At 43.7% G+C, this 21813-nt stretch overlaps 1 protein-coding gene across 4 annotated transcripts; it reads right to left on the minus strand.

Annotated features, from left to right (window-relative positions):
* Positions 1-4543: 4543 nt before the first annotated feature.
* On the minus strand, positions 4544-19933 carry si:ch1073-15f19.2 (T-cell surface protein tactile). 4 transcript variants are annotated; one of them, XM_056285124.1, is made up of 8 exons: positions 19792-19933; positions 18825-19178; positions 17522-17640; positions 15988-16144; positions 11715-12272; positions 6107-6200; positions 5122-5226; positions 4544-4879 (listed from the first exon to the last, which is right to left on the minus strand). In XM_056285124.1, the coding sequence occupies exons 1-8, from the start codon at positions 19871-19873 to the stop codon at positions 4768-4770; spliced, it is 1581 nt and encodes a 526-aa protein (XP_056141099.1). In that variant the 5' UTR covers positions 19874-19933; the 3' UTR covers positions 4544-4767. The 4 variants fall into 4 exon arrangements, with proteins under 4 accessions (XP_056141099.1, XP_056141102.1, XP_056141100.1 ...); XM_056285127.1 differs by lacking the exon at positions 6107-6200; XM_056285125.1 differs by having other exon boundaries at positions 4544-5226.
* Positions 19934-21813: the final 1880 nt, after the last annotated feature.

Genomic DNA, 21813 nt, shown 5'->3' on the forward strand with positions numbered 1-21813 from the left:
ATCTTACAATGCTGTGGTTGCAAACATTCCCAAATCCTCTGTGAATAGTACACATGGCCATTGTACCTCCAGTTAATGGTCACATTCATATCCGCATATGAAACTGGTCACTGGTTTCAGCTGTTAGAAGGGTGGGGATACCTGCAGTGAGTTGCAACTGGCTGCAGGGTCTAAGACAGACAGGGTGCCGTGTTGCTGTAAAGCCCCTCGAGGCTAATTTGTGATATTGGGCTATACAACTAAAACTGACTTGACTGAGGAGGTCGCTTAGACGAGTGATGAAACATATCCGTCAGGAAACGCTGTGTCCAGATGAACTGACTCAACCTTCTTTGATTGACGAGATGTGGGTACACACACGGACATGGCTGAGCTAAATCGATAGACACCGGAGAGAAACGGTGGCCGACGAGGTTATTTGGAGTAGGAGACAAAACCCTGCAAGAGAAAGCCGCGTGTAGCTGAGCTACGATAGGCCTCACGTGTCGCCGTGCCTCGGCGGGATCCTTCCTTTTTTCTCAGCCAGCAGCAGAGGACGTTCGTGCAGAGAGAGACCAGCAGGGCCAGAGAGGTCAGCGCCAGAGGCAGCAAGCAAGGATCTGAAACACAAACACACATTTCCACAGGCTCGGTTAACATCCTCATGTCTTTATCAGAAGCGACTTCACAAAGAGAGAAGGCAGTTAGCAGACACGCCCGTGGGTCTCGGAGACATCTTAGAGGACTTGACTGCAATCAGACCACGGCCAAGACTGCACGCCAAGTCACTTAGAAATGATACGGGACTCAGTACTTGGACGTATCTCAGATGATAACCAGCATCTTATACATCTTATCAAGGTCTCAATCAAATCCTGGTCTTGTCGTCAAGACCGCCCAAGGCGAGAAAAAGTCCAGATCAGGAGGAGCCCGAGTCAAGTCCAACACTTTAAGGAGGCGAGTTCAAGTCCATATGAGTGGAGTCAGAACTTGTGCACAGGCCGACTCCAGAACAGTGTAAGTCCAGTTACACACCAGGACTGCAGCTGCGGTGGTCCACCGTCGTAGGAAAAGTCACTGTTTCACTACACCGTCACATTTCCTTCGTTTATCTGCTGTTCTGGATTCCAATTTAGCAATATTTCACAGATATAACTTGATAATCATAATAAAAAATAAGAACTTGATAATAAATAATAATACATAAATAATAAAATTGAAGAGAAAATGGTTTAGGTTGCATTTTATCATGACTGAGTTTTGTGCAGAAGTTGATTTTATACTTATCTGTTGTGTTCACTTTTTATTGTCTACCCTGCTTCGTTTTGACTTCACGCTGTCTGATACAGCGCCGCTTGTTTTGTCCTTTTACCGTGTTCTGTAAGGTGTCCTCGAGTGTTTTGAAAAGCGCCCACAAATAAAATGCATTATTATCATTATCATCATCATTATTATCAACCCGAACCCTCTTCTCTGAGGAGGTTTGACCTTCATTTCAAAAATGAAAAAAACAAAAAAGGGTAATTTAAAGCTATGTCCTCGAGCTGTCTTTCTAAATTTTCCCAAGTCTGCAGACCGAGTCAGGCCCGAGTCGTTATGCTGTGCAGTCTGAGACGAGACCGACTCCGTCCGTACTCCAGTACTGCAACCCTGAAGTTCCCGGACTTCAGCAGAGGCAGAAAGGGAGACCCAGTCCGGACATTTGCTCGAAACACACTGCGGCACGTCCAAACGGTGGTTTCTATTCGGTTATCACGCAACGTCGAGACGTCAGTCCAGGGCCTGTCACGCCGTCAGGCCCGACCCTGGACTTGACCCGCAACACTGCTGGTAAAGTGGCCACACGGTAGAAACCACCACCACAGAGGCCAAGACACAAGGAGCGTGTCATCGACAAACCAACACGGGTTCAGATCAGAATGGGAACGAATGGCAGAGTTTAGGTGGGTGAGAGATGGAGGACATGTGGCCTCCTTACGAAGCCGGTCTGGAGGTTCGAATAAAGGCGACGTGTCTTTTATTCAGAGGCTCAAAGTCGAGCCTCCCAACAAACACCCCCCTTTAAGAGCCGCGGTATTCATTTGTAGCAATTAGTGCACACCGTTTACTTTCCAACTTCCAATGAAAATCGGCGGTGGTCGCTCGAAGCCAAATTCCCTCGTCGGGAATCGAAGCGATCACCGACAGCACCGTCTCAAATTCAGGAGTTCCCATGCAAAGCGCAACTTTTATGTTTTGTAAAATGTTTAAAACTGAATACAGCCACATGTTCTTCTCTTACCTGTCATATTCCAGGAGTCTTGAAGTCTCTCTCTCTCTGTCTGTCTCGCTTTCTCTCTTTTGCTCTCTCTCCCTCCCCCGTGTCTCTCTCTCTCAAATCCAAAAGTGCTTTATCGGCATGACAAATAGGCACTTGTATTGTCTGTCTCTGTCTCTCTCACACCCTCTGTCTCTCTCTCACTCTGTCTCTCAAATTCAAATGAATTCTGTCTGTCTCTCTCTGACTCTGTCTTTCTCTCTCTCCGTCTCTCACACTCTCTGACTCTGTCTCTCTCTCTCTGTCTGTCTGTCTCGCTTTCTCTCTTTTGCTCTCTCTCCCTCCGTGTCTCTCTCTCAAATCCAAAAGTGCTTTATTGGCATGACAAATAGGCACTTGTATTGTCTGTCTCTGTCTCTCTCACACCCTCTGTCTCTCTCCCTCCCTCTCTCTCTCTCTCACTCTGTCTCTCAAATTCAAATGAATTCTGTCTGTCTCTCTCTGACTCTGTCTCTTTCTCTCTCTCTCCGTCTCTCACTCTCTGACTCTGTCTCTTTCTCTCTCTGTCTCTCTCTCACTCTGTCTCTCAAATTCAAATGAATTCTGTCTGTCTCTCTCTGACTCTGTCTCTTTCTCTCTCTTCGTCTCTCTCACACACTCTCACTCTGTCTCATACACTGTCTCACTCTGTCTCTCACTCTTTCTCATACACTGTCTCACTCTTTCTCATACACTGTCTCACTCTGTCTCTCACTCTTTCTTTCATGCTCTCTCTCTCAGATTAATCTATTTTTACCCTCTCGTAGTTAACCTGCTCTGTGCTCTGTGTTCTTTTTCAGTTACAAACAGGAAACCAGGTAACCTCATTCTTCAGCTTGGTTGTCGAAAGCGTCAATAGAGACCCGGGGTTGGTGCGTGCAGATGGAAATGTTTATTCAATACCTATTAACATATTTGCAGTTGTGAAAAAAATTCAAGTCAGCCAGCCAACGAAAAAAGGAAGGAAAAGAATAGAAAGGCTAGGAAATGTATTATTCAATGACATTCAACAAAATATCAGGATCCCACTTGCATGGAGTCGTGTCAACACGACAAAGATCCTCCTAACATGTCTTGATAAAAATGTTCTCGAACAAAAAACAAAAACATCGATTGATCACATTTATTTCAATTACACACACACACACACACACACACGTGCATATGTGCACGCACACATAGCTGCACATGCGAATAATGAAGTGATTTAGGATCAATCATTGCTTTTTCTAACTTTCCATTTCCGACCGCAGCAGCAGCATGCAGGAAGTTTTCAGTGTATACAGTCGAGCTTTCTTTTTCAAGCCCCGTGCACCGGAAACACTCACGTTAGCACACTGTACAGTTTAAGAGGTAGATATTGTGTACATATGACGAAGGCGTACGAGTTGAAATACTTGGGGTCAACTGTCCAAAGTAACGCGGAGCGCAGGAGAGAGGTGAAGAAGAGAGTGCAGGCAGGGTGGAGTGGGTGGAGGAGAGTGTCAGGAGTGATTTGTGACAGCAGGGTACCAGCAAGAGTTAAAGGGAAGGTTTACAAGATGGCTGTGAGACCAGCTATGTTATATGGTTTGGAGACTGGGGCACTGATGGAAAGACAGGAGGTGGAGCTGGAGGTGGCAGAGATGAAGATGATAAGATTTTCATTGGGAGTAACGAAGGAGGACAGGATTAGGAAGGAGTATATTAGAGGGACCGCTCAGGTTGGACGGTTTGGAGACAAAGCAAGAGAGGCAAGATGGAGATGGCTTGGACATGTGTGGAGGAGAGACGCTGGGTATACTGGGAGAAGGATGCTGAATATGGAGCTGCCAGGGGAGAGGAGAAGAGGAAGGCCAAAGAAGAGGTTTATGGATGTGGTGAGGGAGGACATGCAGGTGGCTGGTGTGACAGAGGAAGATGCAGAGGACAGGAAGAGATGGAAACGGATGATCCGCTGTGGCGCCCCCTAACGGGAGCAGCCGAAAATAGTAGTAGTAGATATTGTGTACGAATCTACACAAAGCGTGCGTGTATGTGTGTGTTGGGTTTTTAGTATGGAAAAAAAAAGAGTTCAACTGATTTTTGTCATTCTAATAAAAAAAAGTAAAATGAATACAAAAATGACAGAAGTGAAAGTTCTGATTGAAATGATGGAAGAGCTGAAAGGGAATATTTGTCAGTGTTTTATTTTATTTTTTAAAAGCAAACACTGTTAAGATGAATATAGATGTATATAGCCCAGAATGCTCAGAAAGCAAAAGTTCACGAAAGGCACACACACACACACACAAACACACACACACACACACACACACAGACACACACACACTTCCTGTGTGCCGCTGTGTTAAGTGTCTGGTCCACCAGCTGACTTGGTTTGGTGGTTTGGTTTGAGACCAGTTTTCTTCTGTGGTTCCGGTGGACTCCGGAGGTCGCTGATGCCGGCTTGCTCCGGTCAGAATCGACAGCGAACGACGTCGTGTGACCAAGTCAACGGTAACGGTAAAGGGTCAAGCCAATGCTAATAGCAGGCAGCTCCTCGAGGCCCGCCGAGCAGACCAACCAACGCCTCTCGCTCCATAGTGTGAACCGACAGGACGTGTGGAAAGGATCAGCCCAACACTTACAACAAACAGCACATTTATTTTGCTTCCAACACACAGGATTTATCACAACACAGCATAAAAACAATTCCTTCTATAGAGAGCTACTGAGAAACCATTATTTGACATAAATAACAAAAACACCACGAGTGCTATGACAACAATGACACAACTTCAGCAAAAGACAAAAAAAAAATCAAAGTCAAATTAGCTTGTTTATGCTTTTGAACAAAAGTAAAGATTAAAAACTATATCTCTTGCCATTGGCAGTGTGGCTGTTTTCGGTTCACCGGGCTGCGTTGCGTGTACACCAACGTGTACTTCTCTGGAGGAGGAGGCGGTTTGAAAGGAGGAGGCATGTCCATCCTACAGAACGCAGACGGAAGAGAAGGATGGATGGCAGAAACAGAGAGAGGGAGAGGGTTTGATGGGACATCATACGAAGAGCACCAGCGCCACCTGTTGCTGCTGCGCGTTCTCTGATCACCTGTGAACCTGATTTAAAGTTTGGGATTTTTGTTGGCTTTGGACAAAAGCGGGAATGCTTGATAGAAGGACACCTTCATTCCACATTTAAGCTTGGCCTCTCGCAGAGATCCCCATTCACCCCCGATAGGTGGTGCATTTATTGTGAAGAGAAGAGAGAGTGATGTGGGGATGTTTAGAGAAAAACAGCTGTTGGTAAGATATGAAGTAACGTGTCTCTAATCGTGGCTATGGACCCCAGAGACAAGCATTTTATATAGAATATTTAATCTTGTTGTTGATGATGTCATCTGGTAATGTCAGTCATATAGAGGCATCAAAATTTAATTGAGACTGATACATATTAAGTTAAGAACTCAATTTTAGGTAAGGCCATTTGCTGTACCATCAAGATGTAAGCCATGTAAACTTTTCCAATTTGTACATCTGTCCATCCTAGAAGAGATCCCTCCTCTGCTGCTCTTACTAAGATCGCTCCTGTTTTATTTCCTGATAAGGTTTTTCTTGTGGAGTTTTCCTCATTCAAGTCTAGGGTCTGAGAATAAGGGGTATTGTATATTATGCTGACTGTAAAGCCCTTCAGGACTACCTTGCGATTTTAGGCAATAAAAACAGACTCGACTTAACTTGACCTAACTTGACTTGACTCGACTTTTGATTTGTCTTGACTCGACTTGACTTGGTCTGACTCGACTTGACCAATCTGACTTGACTTGACTCGACTTTACTTGACCTGACAAGGTAATTCGAGAGATCTCACCTCTTCTGGATAATTCTTATCCGGTAGAGGATCCCTGCCAGAACAATCAATACAAGTATTGGAACGATAATCCACCACAGACTGCGGCCAGTATCTAAGGACCAGATTCAGAAAGAGAACAAGGCATTACTGTGAACCCATGCAGTAAAAATAAGAAGCAAGCTTGTGGAGCTGACCAATATGTTCTGTCTGTCCATGAGTCTAACTACTGATATATGTAATGATCATGAATGTCATGTACACATCTGTAACATATAGTCATACCTGTGTACTATCTATCTATCTATCTATCTATCTATCTATCTATCTATCTATCTGTCCGTCCGTCCATCTATCTGTCAAGTTTTTGTAGCTGTTAAATTGTCAGTTATTTTTCTGCTTAAAATGGTTGTATTGTTCTTCTTCTCTCTCTCTCTGTCTCTCTCGCTATATATATATATATATATATATATATGTGTGTGTGTGTGTGTGTGTGTGTGTGTGTGTGTGTGTGTATGTGTATGTATATGTATATATGTATATGCATATATGTATATGTATATATGTATATGTAAAAAAAACTTTTATTACATAGCAGTACAAGTTTGTTTCATGTGTCGTGCACTCATCAGCTGCTAATGTGAGTCAACAAAGAAAACACACAGTATACGTTGCCCCGCGTCAAGCTCCTGATTTCGGTGGACAGCAACCAATCAGAGGAGAAAATATTTGAACTATTACAACCAATGGGGTAGGTAGTTACGATGCAAAGCAACCAATGGTGGGGTAGAAACATTACAACCAATGGGGTAAGGGCCTGGGGCTTGTTTTGAAAAAGCATTTAAATGACCAGGGCACTGTTGAAATAGCCTACATTTAGAATATAACAAGGTAACGTCAAATGGGGCAATTTATGTATATCATATAGTGGGGTGGTGTTGTGGCACAGTTGGAAGGGCAGGCAGTTAAAATATGAAAAAAATACAACATCTAATAAATGTCACGTGTATCATCTAATGAGGGGGAAGAGAATAATAAAGACGTTTTACTTATAGTTACAAAGGAGATAATTTTTTCGGTGTCTACAGATGGTGGCCAATTCGTTTCTACTATTCAAGGTGGACATATCAGGTCTGCAAATAATAAAATACTTTTCTGCCAAGCACAGGTCACATCTTTTACCTCTAATTGAATATGCATTGCTCTTTGCAAGGATTTTCCATGAAACAGAATAACTGATATTCTTGTCTACCAATGACCAAATGTGTCAGCTCAAGGCCGTTGCATTTCCTGCATGCTTATTTCTGAAGCTACTCATATGGGCGTTAAACCTCATTTTAAAAGGGCCCTCTGTTAATCCCACATAAGTGTCCACATTGCAGTTGTCTTCTCTTGTCACCGATGCCTGGTAGATGACTCCCTCTGTCTGGCATTTTCCTTCAAGAGGACATGATGCCTTAGCATGGCAGTTGCATTTGGTGGTGTTTGGTTGTGGTGAAGGGGTCTGTGCCTTGTTCATGATGCTTGTGTTGTGGGATGAAATAACCTGCTGAACATTTGGCATGCAGCTGTAGCTCATTTTGACTGTGTTTCCATTGAATATTTTTACTCAAGTGATGATCTGGGGTAAAGCACTCGTCCAAAAGCTTGAAAAATTGTTTTCCAATATTAGAGGCCACGGTGTCGCTGTAGAGAGGATTATACCAGGTGATGTTCTGACTTCTGCTGCGTTTTTTGTTTGTTTGTTTGTTTGTTTTTTTGTTGCTGGCTGACGCTAATTAATGGTGGACTGTACTTAAGCCTGAAATTATATCCAAATTTTTGTAAGGCTTCTTGGTATGGGGGGGCTGCTTCATTAAAGATGGCTTCGCTGGATGATAAACATGAGAGTCTCATATTTAGGCTGGCAGTCTGCAACAAACCGGCAAGAGAAGTTGACAGAATAAAAAGGAAAATGTGTAGTATATTCGCAAGCAACAGACAAAAAATTTCAATTGAGGCTAACAAAAAACCAAATTGACTTCCTCGACATCTCATTAGACCTTAAAAATGGTACATACAGGCCATACACGAAACCCAACAATATACTGCAATACATCCACAGAGAAAGCAATCATCTGCTCTCCTCTTGAAAAATATCCCAGTGAGCATAAATAAGAGACTCTCATGGTCTCTAATATCGGAAAACAATTTTTCAAGCTTTTGAACGAGTGCGTTACCCCAGACCATCAATTGAGTGAAATATTTAACAGAAACACAGTCAAAATGAGCTACAGCTGCATGCCAAATGTTCAGCAGGTTATTTCATCCCACAACACAAGCATCATGGCCAAGGCACAGACCCCCTCACCGCAACCAAGCACCTCCAACTGCAACTGCCGTGCTAAGGCATCATGTCCCCTTGAAGGAAAATGCCAGACAGAGGGAGTCATCTACCAGGCATCGGTGACAAGAGAAGACAACTGCAATGTGGACACTTACGTGGGATTAACAGAGGGCCCTTTTAAAATTAGGTTTAACACCCATATGAGTAGCTTCAGAGATGAGCATGCAAAAAAATGCAACAGCCTTGAGCTGACACATTTGGTCATTGGTAGACAAGAATATCGGTTACTCTATTTCACGGAAAATCCTTGCAAAGAGCAATGCATATTCAATTAAAGGTAAAAGATGTAACCTGTGCTTGGCAGAAAAGTATTTTATTATTTGCAGACCTGATATGTCCACCTTGAATAGTAGAAACGAATTGGCCACCAGCTGTAGACACCGAAAAAAAAGGTTCTTTATAATTACAAGTAAATGTCTTTATTATTCCCCCCCCCATTAGATGATACACGTGACATTTATTAGATGTTGTATTTTTTTTTTAGATTTTATATTTTAACTGCCTGCCCTTCCGACTGTGCCGCAACACCACCCCACTATATGATATACATAAATTACCTCATTTGACGTTACCTTGTTATATTCTAAATGTAGGCTATTTCAACAGTGCCCTCGTCATTTAAATGCTTTGTCAAAACAAGCTCCAGCCCCTTACCCCATTGGTTGTAATGTTCTCTACCCCACCATTGGTTTCTGTGCATCGTAACTACCTACCCCCATAGGTTGTAATGGTTCAGATGTTTTCTCATCTGATTGGTTGCTGTCCACCGAAATTAGGAGCGTGACGCGGGAAAACGTATACTGTGTGTTTTCTTTGTTGACTCACATTAGCAGCTGATGAGTGCGCAACGCACGAAACAAGCTTGTACTGCTATGTAGTAAAAAAAAATTCCCTACATCTATATTGATATTCCGCTCCTCATTTGTTGAGCACTTCTATCAACACCATTGACGATTTCCAGGGGAAAAAAACGATATATATATACGGTGCATCCGGAAAGTATTCACACCCCTTCACTTTCCCCACATTTTGTTATGTTACAGCCTTATTCCAAAATGGATTAAATTCCTTTTTTTTTTCTCATCAATCTACACACAATACCTCATAATGACAAAGTGAAAAAGGTTTTGTAGAAATTTTTGGCAAATTTATTAAAGATAAAAAACTGAAATATTGCATGTACATAAGTATTCACACCCTTTGCTATGACACTCAAAATTAAGCTCAGGTTCATCCTGTTTCCACTGATCATCCTTGAGATGTTTCTACATCTTGATTGGAGTCCACCTGTAGTAAATTCAATTTATTGGACATGATTTGGAAAGGCACACACCTGTCTATATAAGGTCCCACTGTTGACAGTGCATGTCAGAGCAGAAACCAAGCCATGAAGTCAAAGGAATTGTCTGTGGACCTCCGAGACAGGATTGTATCGAGGCACAGATCTGGGGAAGGGTAGAAAAAAATTTCTACAGCTTTGAAGGTCCCGAAAAGCACAGTAGTCTCCATCATTCGTAAATGGAAGAAGTTTGGATCCACCAGGACTCTTCCTAGAGCTGGCCGCCCAGCCAAACTGAACAATCGGGGGAGAAGGGCCTTGGTCAGGGAGGTGACCAAGAACCCGATGGTCACTCTGACAGAGCTCCAGCGTTCCTCTGTGGAGATGGGAGAACCTTCCAGAAGGACAACCATCTCTGCAGCACTCCACCAATCAGGCCTTTATGGTAGAGTGGCCAGACAGAAGCCTCTGCTCAGTAAAAGGCACATGACAGCCCGCTTGGAGTTTGCCAGAAAGCACCTAAAGGACTCTCAGACCATGAGAAACAAGATTCTCTGGTCTGATGGAACCAAGATTGAACTTTTTGGCCTGAATGCCAAATGTCACATCTGGAGGAAACCAGGCACCTCTCATCACCTTGCTAATACCATCCCTACAGTGAAGCATGGTGGTGGCAGCATCATGCTGTGGGGATGTTTTTCAGCGGTAGGAACTGGGCGACTAGTCAGGATCGAGGGAAAGATGAATGGAGCGAAGTAAAGAGAGATCCTTGATGAAAACCTGCTCCACAGCGCTCAGGACCTCAGACTGGGGCGAAGGTTTACCTTTCAACATGACAACGACCCTAAGCACACAGCCAAGACAACGAAGGAGTGGCTTTGGGACAAGTCTGTGAATGTCCTTGAGTGGCCCAGCCAGAGCCCAGACTTGAACCCCATTGAACATCTCTGGAAAGACCTGAAAATAGCTGTGCAGCGACACTCCCCATCTAACCTTACAGAGCTCGAGAGGATCTGAAGAGAAGAATGGGAGAAATACCCCAAATACAGGTGTGCCAAGCTTGTAGCTTCGTACCCAAGAAGACTTGAGGCTGTAATCGCTGCCAAGGGTGCCTCAACCAAGTACTGAGTAAAGGGTGTGAATACTTATGTACATGCAATATTTCAGTTTTTTATTTTTAATAAATTTGTACAAATTTCTACAAAACCTTTTTCACTTTGTCATTATGGGGTATTGTGTGTAGATTGATGAGAACAAAAAGGAATTTAATCCATTTTGGAATAAGGCTGTAACATAACAAAATGTGGGGAAAGTGAAGGGGTGTGAATACTTTCCGGATGCACTGTGTGTATATATATGTATTATGCTTTTCTGTTGCACTTTTTAACCATGTGTTAGAAAATGTTGTAAAAATAAAAGTTTTTCTTACTTTCATTACAATATAAACAGTTTAACTAATACTGTTACTATAGTCTAGTGCAGAAAGTGTTCCTATAGTATTACTATGGAAGTGCTGTAGCATGCTGTTGACTCATGTATGTATATATGTATTATTATTATTAGTGTGCACTGTTTGTAAAATGTTTTCAGTAATGTGACAAAAAAAAAAACCCCACAGGGAATAACATCATAATTTTCCATTTTCTATGACTTTACAGCAGTCCCTAAACTTGAACCCTAAACTTGAACTTGTGCTGAACCTCCTCCATCTTGTGGATCTGTTCTTGTTGGTGCAACAGGAACTTTCCAGGAGCCATCTCATAAATGCAGCATCCGGTTTTTTTCAGGCCTTGGTGTCAGTCATCACTCATCACTACTGTTGAAGTATCCTGGTGGAGTACACTAAATCCTTACGTCTTTATGTTCAATAATCCAAAATCTAAATCCTTGCTAACTATACTTCTTAGTATCTCGCACAGGGATAAGCAAAAAGAGAGCAAAGTGTTGGTTCATCTCATCATTACCTTTTTCTATCATGTCTCCGATGCTGTCTTCATCGGTTAGAGTTGTGGATGCAGTGGGTTTTTCTGGTTTCGTCGCAGTCGTCTTCAGGGTGCTGGACTCTGCCGTCAATGTGAAGGAGCTCTTTTCTGTGCCCTTGGACTCTGTCTCATCACCGGTCCTCTCCACAGGTCCACCATATCCTACAGTAGTCGGCATGCTCATGTCACTTGAAGAGGACTGTAATTGGACTGTGGATGGATCGTAGGACACTGATGGAGAAGGGATGGAGGTCGTGGTGACCGCCACATCAGTGGAGTTATGCAAGTGGTCCGGGTTTAAGGGCATGGTGGAGGGGTCAGTGACGGCCATATTCACTCGGTCAGATAAGAAAGAGGATGATACATTCAGAGAGGTGTTGTGATTTCCATCTGAGGTCGTGGCCGTAAGTTCGTCAGCTGTCACGTTAGGGTCCATCTTCGTGGTCCACGCTCCACTGATAGCAGGATGAGGGCTCTTGGTGCTGGGTGATATGGTATGGCTATCGGTCACACGAGGTGGACCCGATGATGTGTTAAGATCTGAAAGGAACACAACAGACAAGCTATCAGCACACCGGTCAGTCACAAATAATACTGCAGTAACGGTTATTGATCCTGTTTCGCTCCTATAAGCTAACTGCTGCTTCGTTTCATTGAATAACTTCAGACTTTGTGCACCTTTTGTTTTTGGGGGTAGTACCTTCAGCGACCCGCCTGATCCCACACCCATCTTTTTGGTGACATCCACGATACTTTGAAAGGAAATAAGTCCGGTAGCCAATCTCCAGTTTTTTTTTCCTAATCATCATTGCACATCAGTGGCGGCTGCTGACCAAATTTTTTGGTGAAGCAACCTCCCAACCAACCCCCCTGTTCTATTTTTAAAACATCCCTCACTGATTTCAAATGAGCAGCCAGAACACCATCATAGCGGGAAAACACTTCTACCATCTCTCTGTAGTTTCCTTTATTATCGGACTTTTCACTCTCATCATGCCCCCTACATGCCTGCTCCTGATGACCCAATAATGACACCGAATCAATCAACCTTTTCAGAATGTCATGGTTTCTCCGGCCCGTGTTGCTATGCTTTGCCAACTGGAGATGCTTAGTTTCATCAATCAGTGTATCAATCCTCACATTTCCCAACAGACTTGATTGCACGGCTGCACTGACATGCTCCTTTGATTTTTCATGAAGCTTAACAGATCTGTCAAAATTTCGTAGATCCTCAAATCCATCTCTTGCAAACTTTGAGGAACACCCATCTCCTGCAGCCGCACACTTACACATCTTGCAAGGCCAGCAATACAAGTGGTTTGTTAGCACACTCCCCGTTAGCCACTCCACCTTGTCATACCTAGAACACTTAAAACTCCAATCTCTGCACCAGCTTGATGGGGGGGGGGGGGGCCTTTGGTCTCCCATGTGCCTTCACTCCTAGTTTTTCCTCATTGGAAAGTGTGAAAAGATTCCCGTAGGATCTGGTCCACGATGTTTGCATCCATTGTAATTGTGAAAGACAGGACAGGAGCTAGCAGCTAGCAGCTAGCTAGCTAGAACAACTAACGTTAGCCTAAACTACTATAGTAATCACTAATTCATCTTAGGCTAATCTATTTTTCTTATCTTTCTTATCCTACCTTTCACCGTGCTTCGAATACCAAAAGGTATTGTCATTACCCGATGCCCATTTCAATTTCACTCGGTCTGTGCGATCAACGTTGGAGGCAATTTCACCTTTTAAGAGGTATTCCTGCAAATGATGGTAGAAGGCAAAAGAATCCATATCAGGCGATGGGATCACCTTTTTCGACAATGCCGTAAAACGACAGCGGTGACAGGAAGTAGACGCATTTTCACACATGCGTAAAACAAATCGGGTTTCTGTAACGAATCGGGTGACGACAAGTATGGTGAAGATTGAAGAAAAGTCAACAGGATCGGAAAGGCTGAACTGGTGTTCTCTGATTGGTTAGATGGGTGTCAATCATTTTCAGGTCGAGGAAAGACTCACTTGGTGGGCATTAAAACGCGCCATAAACCATAACTGTCCAATCAACGTGTAAGGTACCACGCCAACTTAAATTCACTTACATTGGGTTAATGAAGCAGAACACTCCCCTGTGTCACCTGAAGAGGGTCGCTGGGTCGCACAATACTGACGACATTTTTTTGACAGTGACACTTTTTTTTTGTTTGATTCACAGAGGAAATGGTCATTCTAATGCAATTTTGGCATCTAGAAACGGTATTTTATGTGATGTATGTGTTATGTTGTTATAGAAACCTCCTCTGTTACTCACTCTCTCTTTGTCGATGGATGTCTCTGTGGACCAAACACTGTGCATGTTTGACTGGTTGTTGGTGATGTGTTTGCATGAGGTTGTGGTGAGAAAGAGCAGACACAAAAACACAGGATGTGACTGCTGACGTCTGTCTGGGTTGTGTTTGTTCTCAGGAACATCATCTATACGGGGGGGGGGGTGTAAGACCATCGAGTAACAGAGGCCTGCAGCTCTTGGATTGTTTGTCTATTTGATTTTGGACTATTTACTTCTATAGCCTGTAACCAGTATGTGATGATTCAGTGACTCAAGTGGTTTACTGCAGCTTTTGCCACTTCCGTGAAGACTAGAACGCCTTCTTAATACATCCATCCATCCATCCATTATCCAAACCGCTTATCCTAACTCAGGGTCGTGGGGATGCTAGAGCCTATCCCAGCAGTCATTGGGTGGCAGGCGGGGAGACACTCTGGACAGGCTGCCAGTCCATGACAGGACCCACCCACACACACACACACACACACACACACACACACACACACACACACACACACACACACACACACACACACACACACACACACACACACACACACACACACACACACACACACACATTCACACCTAGGGACAATTTAGTATGGCCGATTCACCTGACCTACATGTCTTTGGAACGTGGGAGGAAGCTGGAGCACTCGGAGGAAACCCACGCAGACACGGGGAGAACATGCAAACTCCACACAGAGAACGACCCGGGACGACCCCCAAGGTTGGACAACCCCGAGGCTCGAGCCCAGGACCTTCTTGCTGTGAGGTGATCGCGCTACCCACTGCGCCACCATGCTGCCCCCCTTCTAAATTCATTCACATTTAAATGAATAAATTAGTTCAGGTTTGAGAAATAACACTCATTAACCAGAAATAAAATCTTGGGCTCTGCCCTATCCCGTGTGTTCAGCCAGCAAAACTAATTTTTGAAGTTGTATGAATCGATTTAAAAAGTTGTTCCTCTCAGCAAGAGGAAGTGTTTGAGAGCCAAATATGATGTTATAATAAAATATTATAATATTGTGTTGCTCCTTATCAATAGTCCCTGATCTCATGGCATGGTAAGCAGCTTCAGAATGCCTTAAGTCTATATCCGTCGTTTAAGCTGTTGTGAAAATTGGAGGGAAAAACAAAATTAATAAGCACCGAGTTTTAGTTCGGCAGCATTTGTCCACACATTAAATTCAATTGTTTCTTGGACTCTATAGATTTTATTAAGAAAGCCCTGAAGAGATGGAAAGATAGAGATACACAAAGGTATAGTCTCACTTAGTGTTGGGTAAAATGTAAAATATTAATATCCATCCATCCATTATCTGAACCGCTTATCCTGCTCTCAGGATCGCCTGGATGCTGGAGCCTATTCCAGCAGTCACTGGGCGGCAGGCGGGGAGACACCCTGGACACACACCCATTCACACCTAGGGACAATTTAGTATGGCCAATTCACTTGACTTACATGCCTTTGGACTGTGGGAGGAAACCGGAGCCCCTGGAGGAAACCCACCCAGACACGGGGAGAACATGCAAACTCCACACAGAGGACGACCCCGGATGACCCACCAAGGTTGGACTACCCCGGGGCTCGAACCCAGGGCCTTCTCGCTGTGAGGCGACCGCACTAACCACTGCACCACCGTGCCGCCCTAAAATATTATTATGATCACCATAATTATCTGGAATTTTATACCGACATATATCACAATATCTGCTTACATATGTGAGGTTCATCACATTGAATTGTTTGGTAATGTAAAGTATAAACTCAAACCAACACTAGTTTTCATGTAATACTCCCTCATTTTCAGAGAAACTCTGAGGAAATAGTTTCTAATTATCATCAGTTGGGGTGGAAAAACAGTGTGTCAAGATCCAGAGTTCATCAAAAGAAGATAAATTATGGTTTTGAGGTTAGTCACCTCTCTCCATGTTGGAGGTTGCCGTCAGCACAGTGATGTTGAAAGCTGCTTGCAGTTGGTTGTTTCCTGTGTCGACAGTCAGTCTGTAGACTCCTGCATGAGCGTCAGTCACCCAGCTGAGCTGCAGAAATTCGTTCACCGACAGCAACTTTTCATCCTGGGACCAATCAGATTTACTGGATTTACCACACGTGCAACTTAACGACCGGGATTTCCTACCTACAATGACCATGGGCGGTCAAAATGACCGCCGATTTTTAAACTCTATATTCTGTCAAGATAAATACCCAGTTGAGATATTAATGCATTGTATGTGTTAGTACGTTTGTTAGGAAACTAACTGACGCTAAAATTACAATTTCAACAACTGTAATACTATTTTTAAACAATTTAAACCAGAGAGACATGGTCGAACTTGAATAGTAAAATTGAAAAAGTGAAAATATTACCTGAAAAACAAAACTGAAAACACATATTGCTAACCTAACAAACGTAACAACACATATAAAACGTGAAATATATATATATATATATATATATATATATATATATATATATATATTAAAAAAAACTGAAACTAACAATTGAAACAGTCCCAAACCATGGCTGGAACTTAAAAACTACTAGAACGACCATGGGCCGTCAAAATGACCGCCCACGGTTTTTAAACTCTATAGTCTGTCAAGATACATACCCAATTGAGATATTAATGCATTAAATATGTTAGTATGTCTGTTAAGAAACTAACTGACACCAAAATTAATATTTTAAAAACTTTAATACTATTTTTCAAACCATTTAAAATGGCCGCTGTCCAATGCCTGTAAATACTGCAGCGCCTCGGTGGTAGTCATGGTGCGTCTGAAACGGCTGTAACCAGACATGTTGGAAATAATCATAAATCAAGTTTAGACCATTTCTCTGCACTGGAGGGCGCTAGTGGGTTTCTAGGACAGAGCGATGAACTTCGCGCAGTAAATGACGCGACAACACACGTCATAAACAGTGACATGAAGTGCTCAATGACGCGCAAATTACGCGCGGTCATTTTGACCACTCATGGTCATTTTAGGTAGATTTTACCATAACTTTGTGTGTGTGTGTGTGTGTGTGTGTGCAATTGATCTAAAACTCGTTTTAATACAAACGTATGCAATTTTAGGAGCATTCACGGAGCGGCAGGTCTGTATTTTTTTCCCCACAAAGTTATTAAATTTTGAAAACGGTCAAAATGACCGCCGCGTCACAAACTCATCAAATCCCATAAACCTGGAGATACATCGAAACGCCACTTAGTCTAAGCAATACACAATACTTCCATGGTAATGTGCCGTGGGGTTAATGGTTCATATTGTAACCGGTTATTTTCTTGCCAGGTGCGGGATTCGATACGAGGTGTACTGCACCACAAGGCTGCATCACTAACCGCTCGGCTAAAGGGTCAGACCCGGGTCTTATTAGTAGTTTACAATATCATAGGAATAAGATTGATTCCTATTTCAGCTTTAATAATAGCAGAGAGACGATGGCTCACCTTTGTCCAGTTGTAGTACTGTGCACCAGAGGACGTGTCCACCGTGCAGCGAATGGAGACGTTCTCCCCCCGGTGGACCTCAAAACTGCTGTTCATGTTGCATTTAATTTGACTGACATCTCCAGTTGGAATAAAACGGGGATATCAATCAGAATCAGAATACTTTATTCATCCTCGAGGGAAAATTGGGTTGTATTACAGTGAAAATATTCTATTCTATTAAAGTGAAACGCTTGTAGAGATACTGACACAAGTTAGGGGGGATTTGCAAACAGAAGAATCGGGTAAACATGCTCAGACCACAGATAGGACTGTAGCCTTTGACCGTTTGCAGACAATGCATCCATGCCATTTTGTTCTATCCTTGTGTTACACTGATAGCATGGAGACTATTTTCATTCACTTCAGGTACAGATGACTGAAAGTAAATGGTGGCGGTATAGATACAGGGTGGCTCGTGTCCGTTTTAGCTTGTCAGTTTAATGATTGACACCTGAGAGAGATTTCTTACAACAAAACCAATCAGTCATTTACATAAATGTAAATGGACGTGTATTGCAAACTGAATGACTCTTTGCTAAGACTGGTAGAGTGACATCACCCTGATGCCATGAAGGATAATGTTTTAGCGAATTCAGGGGGCAGCCAGGAACCGCCACGGCCGGGATGCGAACCCAGGTCCCCGGGACTCCGAGAAGTGCATCCCCACGCTTCAGCATACCAGCTCCCTCACACCTCTGGGCGCATGTGCTTCCGATGGCCTCACGGTCTCACAAACTCACAGCTGACACCAATGCAGCGAATTCAGGGGGGCAGCTGGGAACTGCCACCGCCGGGACGTGAACCCCGGTTGCCCGCACCACGGACAACTGAGCTAACCAGTCGACTAAAGGGTCCGACCCAGGTTCGCGTCCTGGCTGCGGTGGTTCCCTGCTGTCCCCTGAAATCGCTACATTAGTGTCAGAAGTGAGATGGTGAGACTGTGAGGCCATCAGAAGTGCAGGCGCCCAGAGGCGTGGGGGAGCTGGTATGCTGAAGCGTGGGGACGTGCTTCCCGAAGGAGGGGGGCAGAGTAATGACCACAGTTGTGTAGACTCGCTAGCCCTTGGCTAACAGGTCAGGCCCTTTAGTTGATTGGTTAGCGCAGTCGCCCGGCAGATTCCCAGCTGCCCCCTGAATTTGCTACTATATTATATGTATAAAGACCACAATAGAACAGAAAAGTTGGGTTTAACTGTGGTCTTTGACACATAGTATTGACCTGAAATGTTTGTTCCCGTGGAAATAAATATATTTCTCTGACCTTTGACCTTTAGCTGGGTGCTGGTGCTGATGGATCCCAGTGGAAAGGTTGAGATGTCACAGATATAGACCCCACTGTCCTGTTTTCCCACCACCTGCAGCCGCAGATTGGTGCCAATCAGCGTGCTCTGCTCGTCTGTCCCTGCCCTCTGTGCCCAGATAGTGACATTGGGATGGAATACATAACCTCCGTGGATTAAGTTGTACACAGCCAACTTTGTGTTGTTCATCTTACTCCATTCAACTTGGACAATATTAAGAGAGGTGTAGTTTTGTACGATACATGGCAGGTCGATGCTCTGGCCCGCCACTGCCTCCATGGTTTGATGGTGTAACACATCGATGCCAAGCAGCCCTGCCAAACATGACAGACGACAAAAGAAAAACAGTCTCATACATTGTAAAATCAAAGAAGGTTGAATCAGTTCATCTGGATACAACATTTACGTTGCAGCAAATCAAATCAAATCAAATCAAAGGTTGAACCAGTTCATCTGGATACAACATTTACGTTGTATCAAATCAAAATCAAGTCAAATCAATTCAAATCAAAGAAGGTTGAATCAGTTCATCTGGATACAACGTTGTATCCAAATGAACTGATCCAATCTTCTTTGATTTTCTTACCTGGATTATTGAGCATGCATCAAGACATTCAATACTGTGGTTATCAAGTAATTATTCATACAACCTATCAGCAACTCTCTGAGCCATATGTCACTATCATTAGTAAACGGAACAGCATTTTCCCATGGCTTCAAAATCAAAGAAGGTTGAATCAGTTCATGTGGATACAACGTTTAGAAACGTTGTATCCACATGAACTGATTCAACCATCTTTGAGTCTCACACATTACAACTCACATCTGACTGAGATCCATGGCCTTCAAAACAGCCAGTATTCACTTTTTCATCTTTACTTGTTATGAAATTAGACACAGTCAATAGGAGATGTGGTGTGAAGTTACCTTGTATGAAAGAGGTCAAAAAGAGGAGAGAGCATGCAGTTCCCAGTACGGTCCCAGTTATGTGTGACACGTCCAGTCTCATGTTTAGTTTGGATGATACAAATGAAGAGGGTAGACAAAAGGACAAAGCCTGGGTATTAAACTGAAGGTTAAGACAGGTGGAGAGAGAGAGAGAGAGAGAGAGTGTGAGAGTGGGTGAGAAGATGATGGGGTTTGTGAACAGGAAACCACAGAGAGAGAGACGAGAAGGAAGGAACTCAGCATCTGGCTAAAGTTTCACATTGAGGCAGTTTTGTGGTAACATGTTCCAACACACAGCAGACGTCTCACTGAATGGTTAATCTGTGTTTTACAGAAAGACTAAATGAGAGAGCAGTGTTTCCTGTACATAGATTTGTCTGTGGCTGCCCGCCAAGGCCGCCAGCATGCAGTTTGCATCACATTCGCTGTAACACATGAAAAGTGTTGGGCGTTAAAAAGTCTGTCAAATGTTTTGGTCGGCTGTCAGGACTGGTTGACTGTGATGGATGCGATCACTGTCACCACCAGCATGCTCTTGGTAACATGGTGTTATTATACAAGATTGTCAATAGATTGACAACAGTACTAAAATTACATTTCAATAACCTTGTATTCATAGAAATAAAATAGACACAAACACTGGAACAGGTCTCATCCTTTTTTTTTTGGTGGACCCCCCCCCCCCTTTTTCTCCCCAACCGTACTTGGCTAATTACCCCACTATTCCGAGCCATCTCGGTTGCTGCTCCAACCCCTCTGCTGATCCGGGGAGGACTGCAGACTACCCCATGCCTCCTCCGATACATGTGGAGTCACCAGCCTTTTCACCTGACAGTGAGGAATTTCGCCAGGGGGATGTAGTGAGTGGGGGGATCATGCTATCCCCCCAGTCCCTCCTCCCCCCAAACAGGCGCCCTGACGGACCAGAGGAGGCGCTAGTGCAGTGACTAGGACACATACCCATATCCGGCTTCCCACCCGCGGACCACAGATGTATTATAGTAGAACACATCCATGCCGCGGAGACGGCCAATTGTGTCTGTAGGGACGCCTGACCAAGCTGGAGGTAACACGGGGCTTTGAACCGGCGATCCCCGTATTGGGGGCAATGGAATAGACCGCTACGCTACCTGGACGCCTTGGAACAGGTCTCATTCTGTAACCTCTGCTCATCATCTGCAAAAAAAATGTCCCTCTAATCTCTAGTTTTTGTGATTGTACCCAATCAATGTGTATTGTTATCGCAATGTGAAAGTGTGAAACGCTAATTATAGTATTAGATTAATAGATTGTAATTTAAGATTATTTAGCTTTATAGTCTCAGATGATTTTAGATTATAACTCAATTTCCACTTTTACTAATTATAATCTGCTCCAGGAATCAGAAATTACTTAGAAATGTTGATGGACGTGCATATGGATCAATAGGAGTTGGCCAAAAAGTGTGTGTGTGTGTGTGTGTGTGTTTGGGGGTGTAGGGATGTCTTCCTGACCTGGGCCTTGAGAGGTGCAGCATGCTGGACAGATCACTGCCTGATCATGACCAAGCTCCACATCAAAGTGCGCCCCCCACAGCGTCTCAAGAAACCCATAAAAAAGCAACTGAACTGTGCTAAACTGAAGTCAGCCCCAGTATGAAATGAGTTCCGGCGCTCTGTAGGCATGATGGCACTAGAGTTTGAGGCCATTCTGAGTTCTGACAATTTCTTTGATAAGAAATGGACCCTAACCTCATTGCTACATCAAGCTGGAATCGACTCTATAGGCTACAGGGCCAGAAAACATCAGGACTGGTTCAACAAGAACTCTGACACCATCACATCCCTGCCGGCAACCATGCATAGGGCACACGGGGCTACTCTCAACTGCGCTGCATCCGCCATCTTTCAGCAGCAGTGGCAAACAGCGCTCCGCAAAATACATGGTGGATGAAAAAAGCTCACAAGATTCAATCATATGCTGACAGAAATGATGTGCACAACTTCTACAATTCTATAAAGA

This window comes from Lampris incognitus, chromosome 8 (genome assembly GCF_029633865.1).
Source record: "Lampris incognitus isolate fLamInc1 chromosome 8, fLamInc1.hap2, whole genome shotgun sequence".
Classification (NCBI taxonomy): Eukaryota; Metazoa; Chordata; class Actinopteri; order Lampriformes; family Lampridae; genus Lampris; species Lampris incognitus.

Bases quoted from the DNA above. Each gene is read 5' to 3' on its own strand.
- si:ch1073-15f19.2 (XM_056285124.1), bottom strand. From the start codon at position 19,873: ATGAGACTGGACGTGTCACACATAACTGGGACCGTACTGGGAACTGCA. The intron at 19,179-19,791 runs GTAACTTCACAC...CATGTTTGGCAG, and splicing joins TTTGACCTCTTTCATACAAG to GGCTGCTTGGCATCGATGTG. The intron at 6,201-11,714 runs GTAATGATGAGA...TCTGGTCCTTAG, and splicing joins CGGAGACATGATAGAAAAAG to ATACTGGCCGCAGTCTGTGG.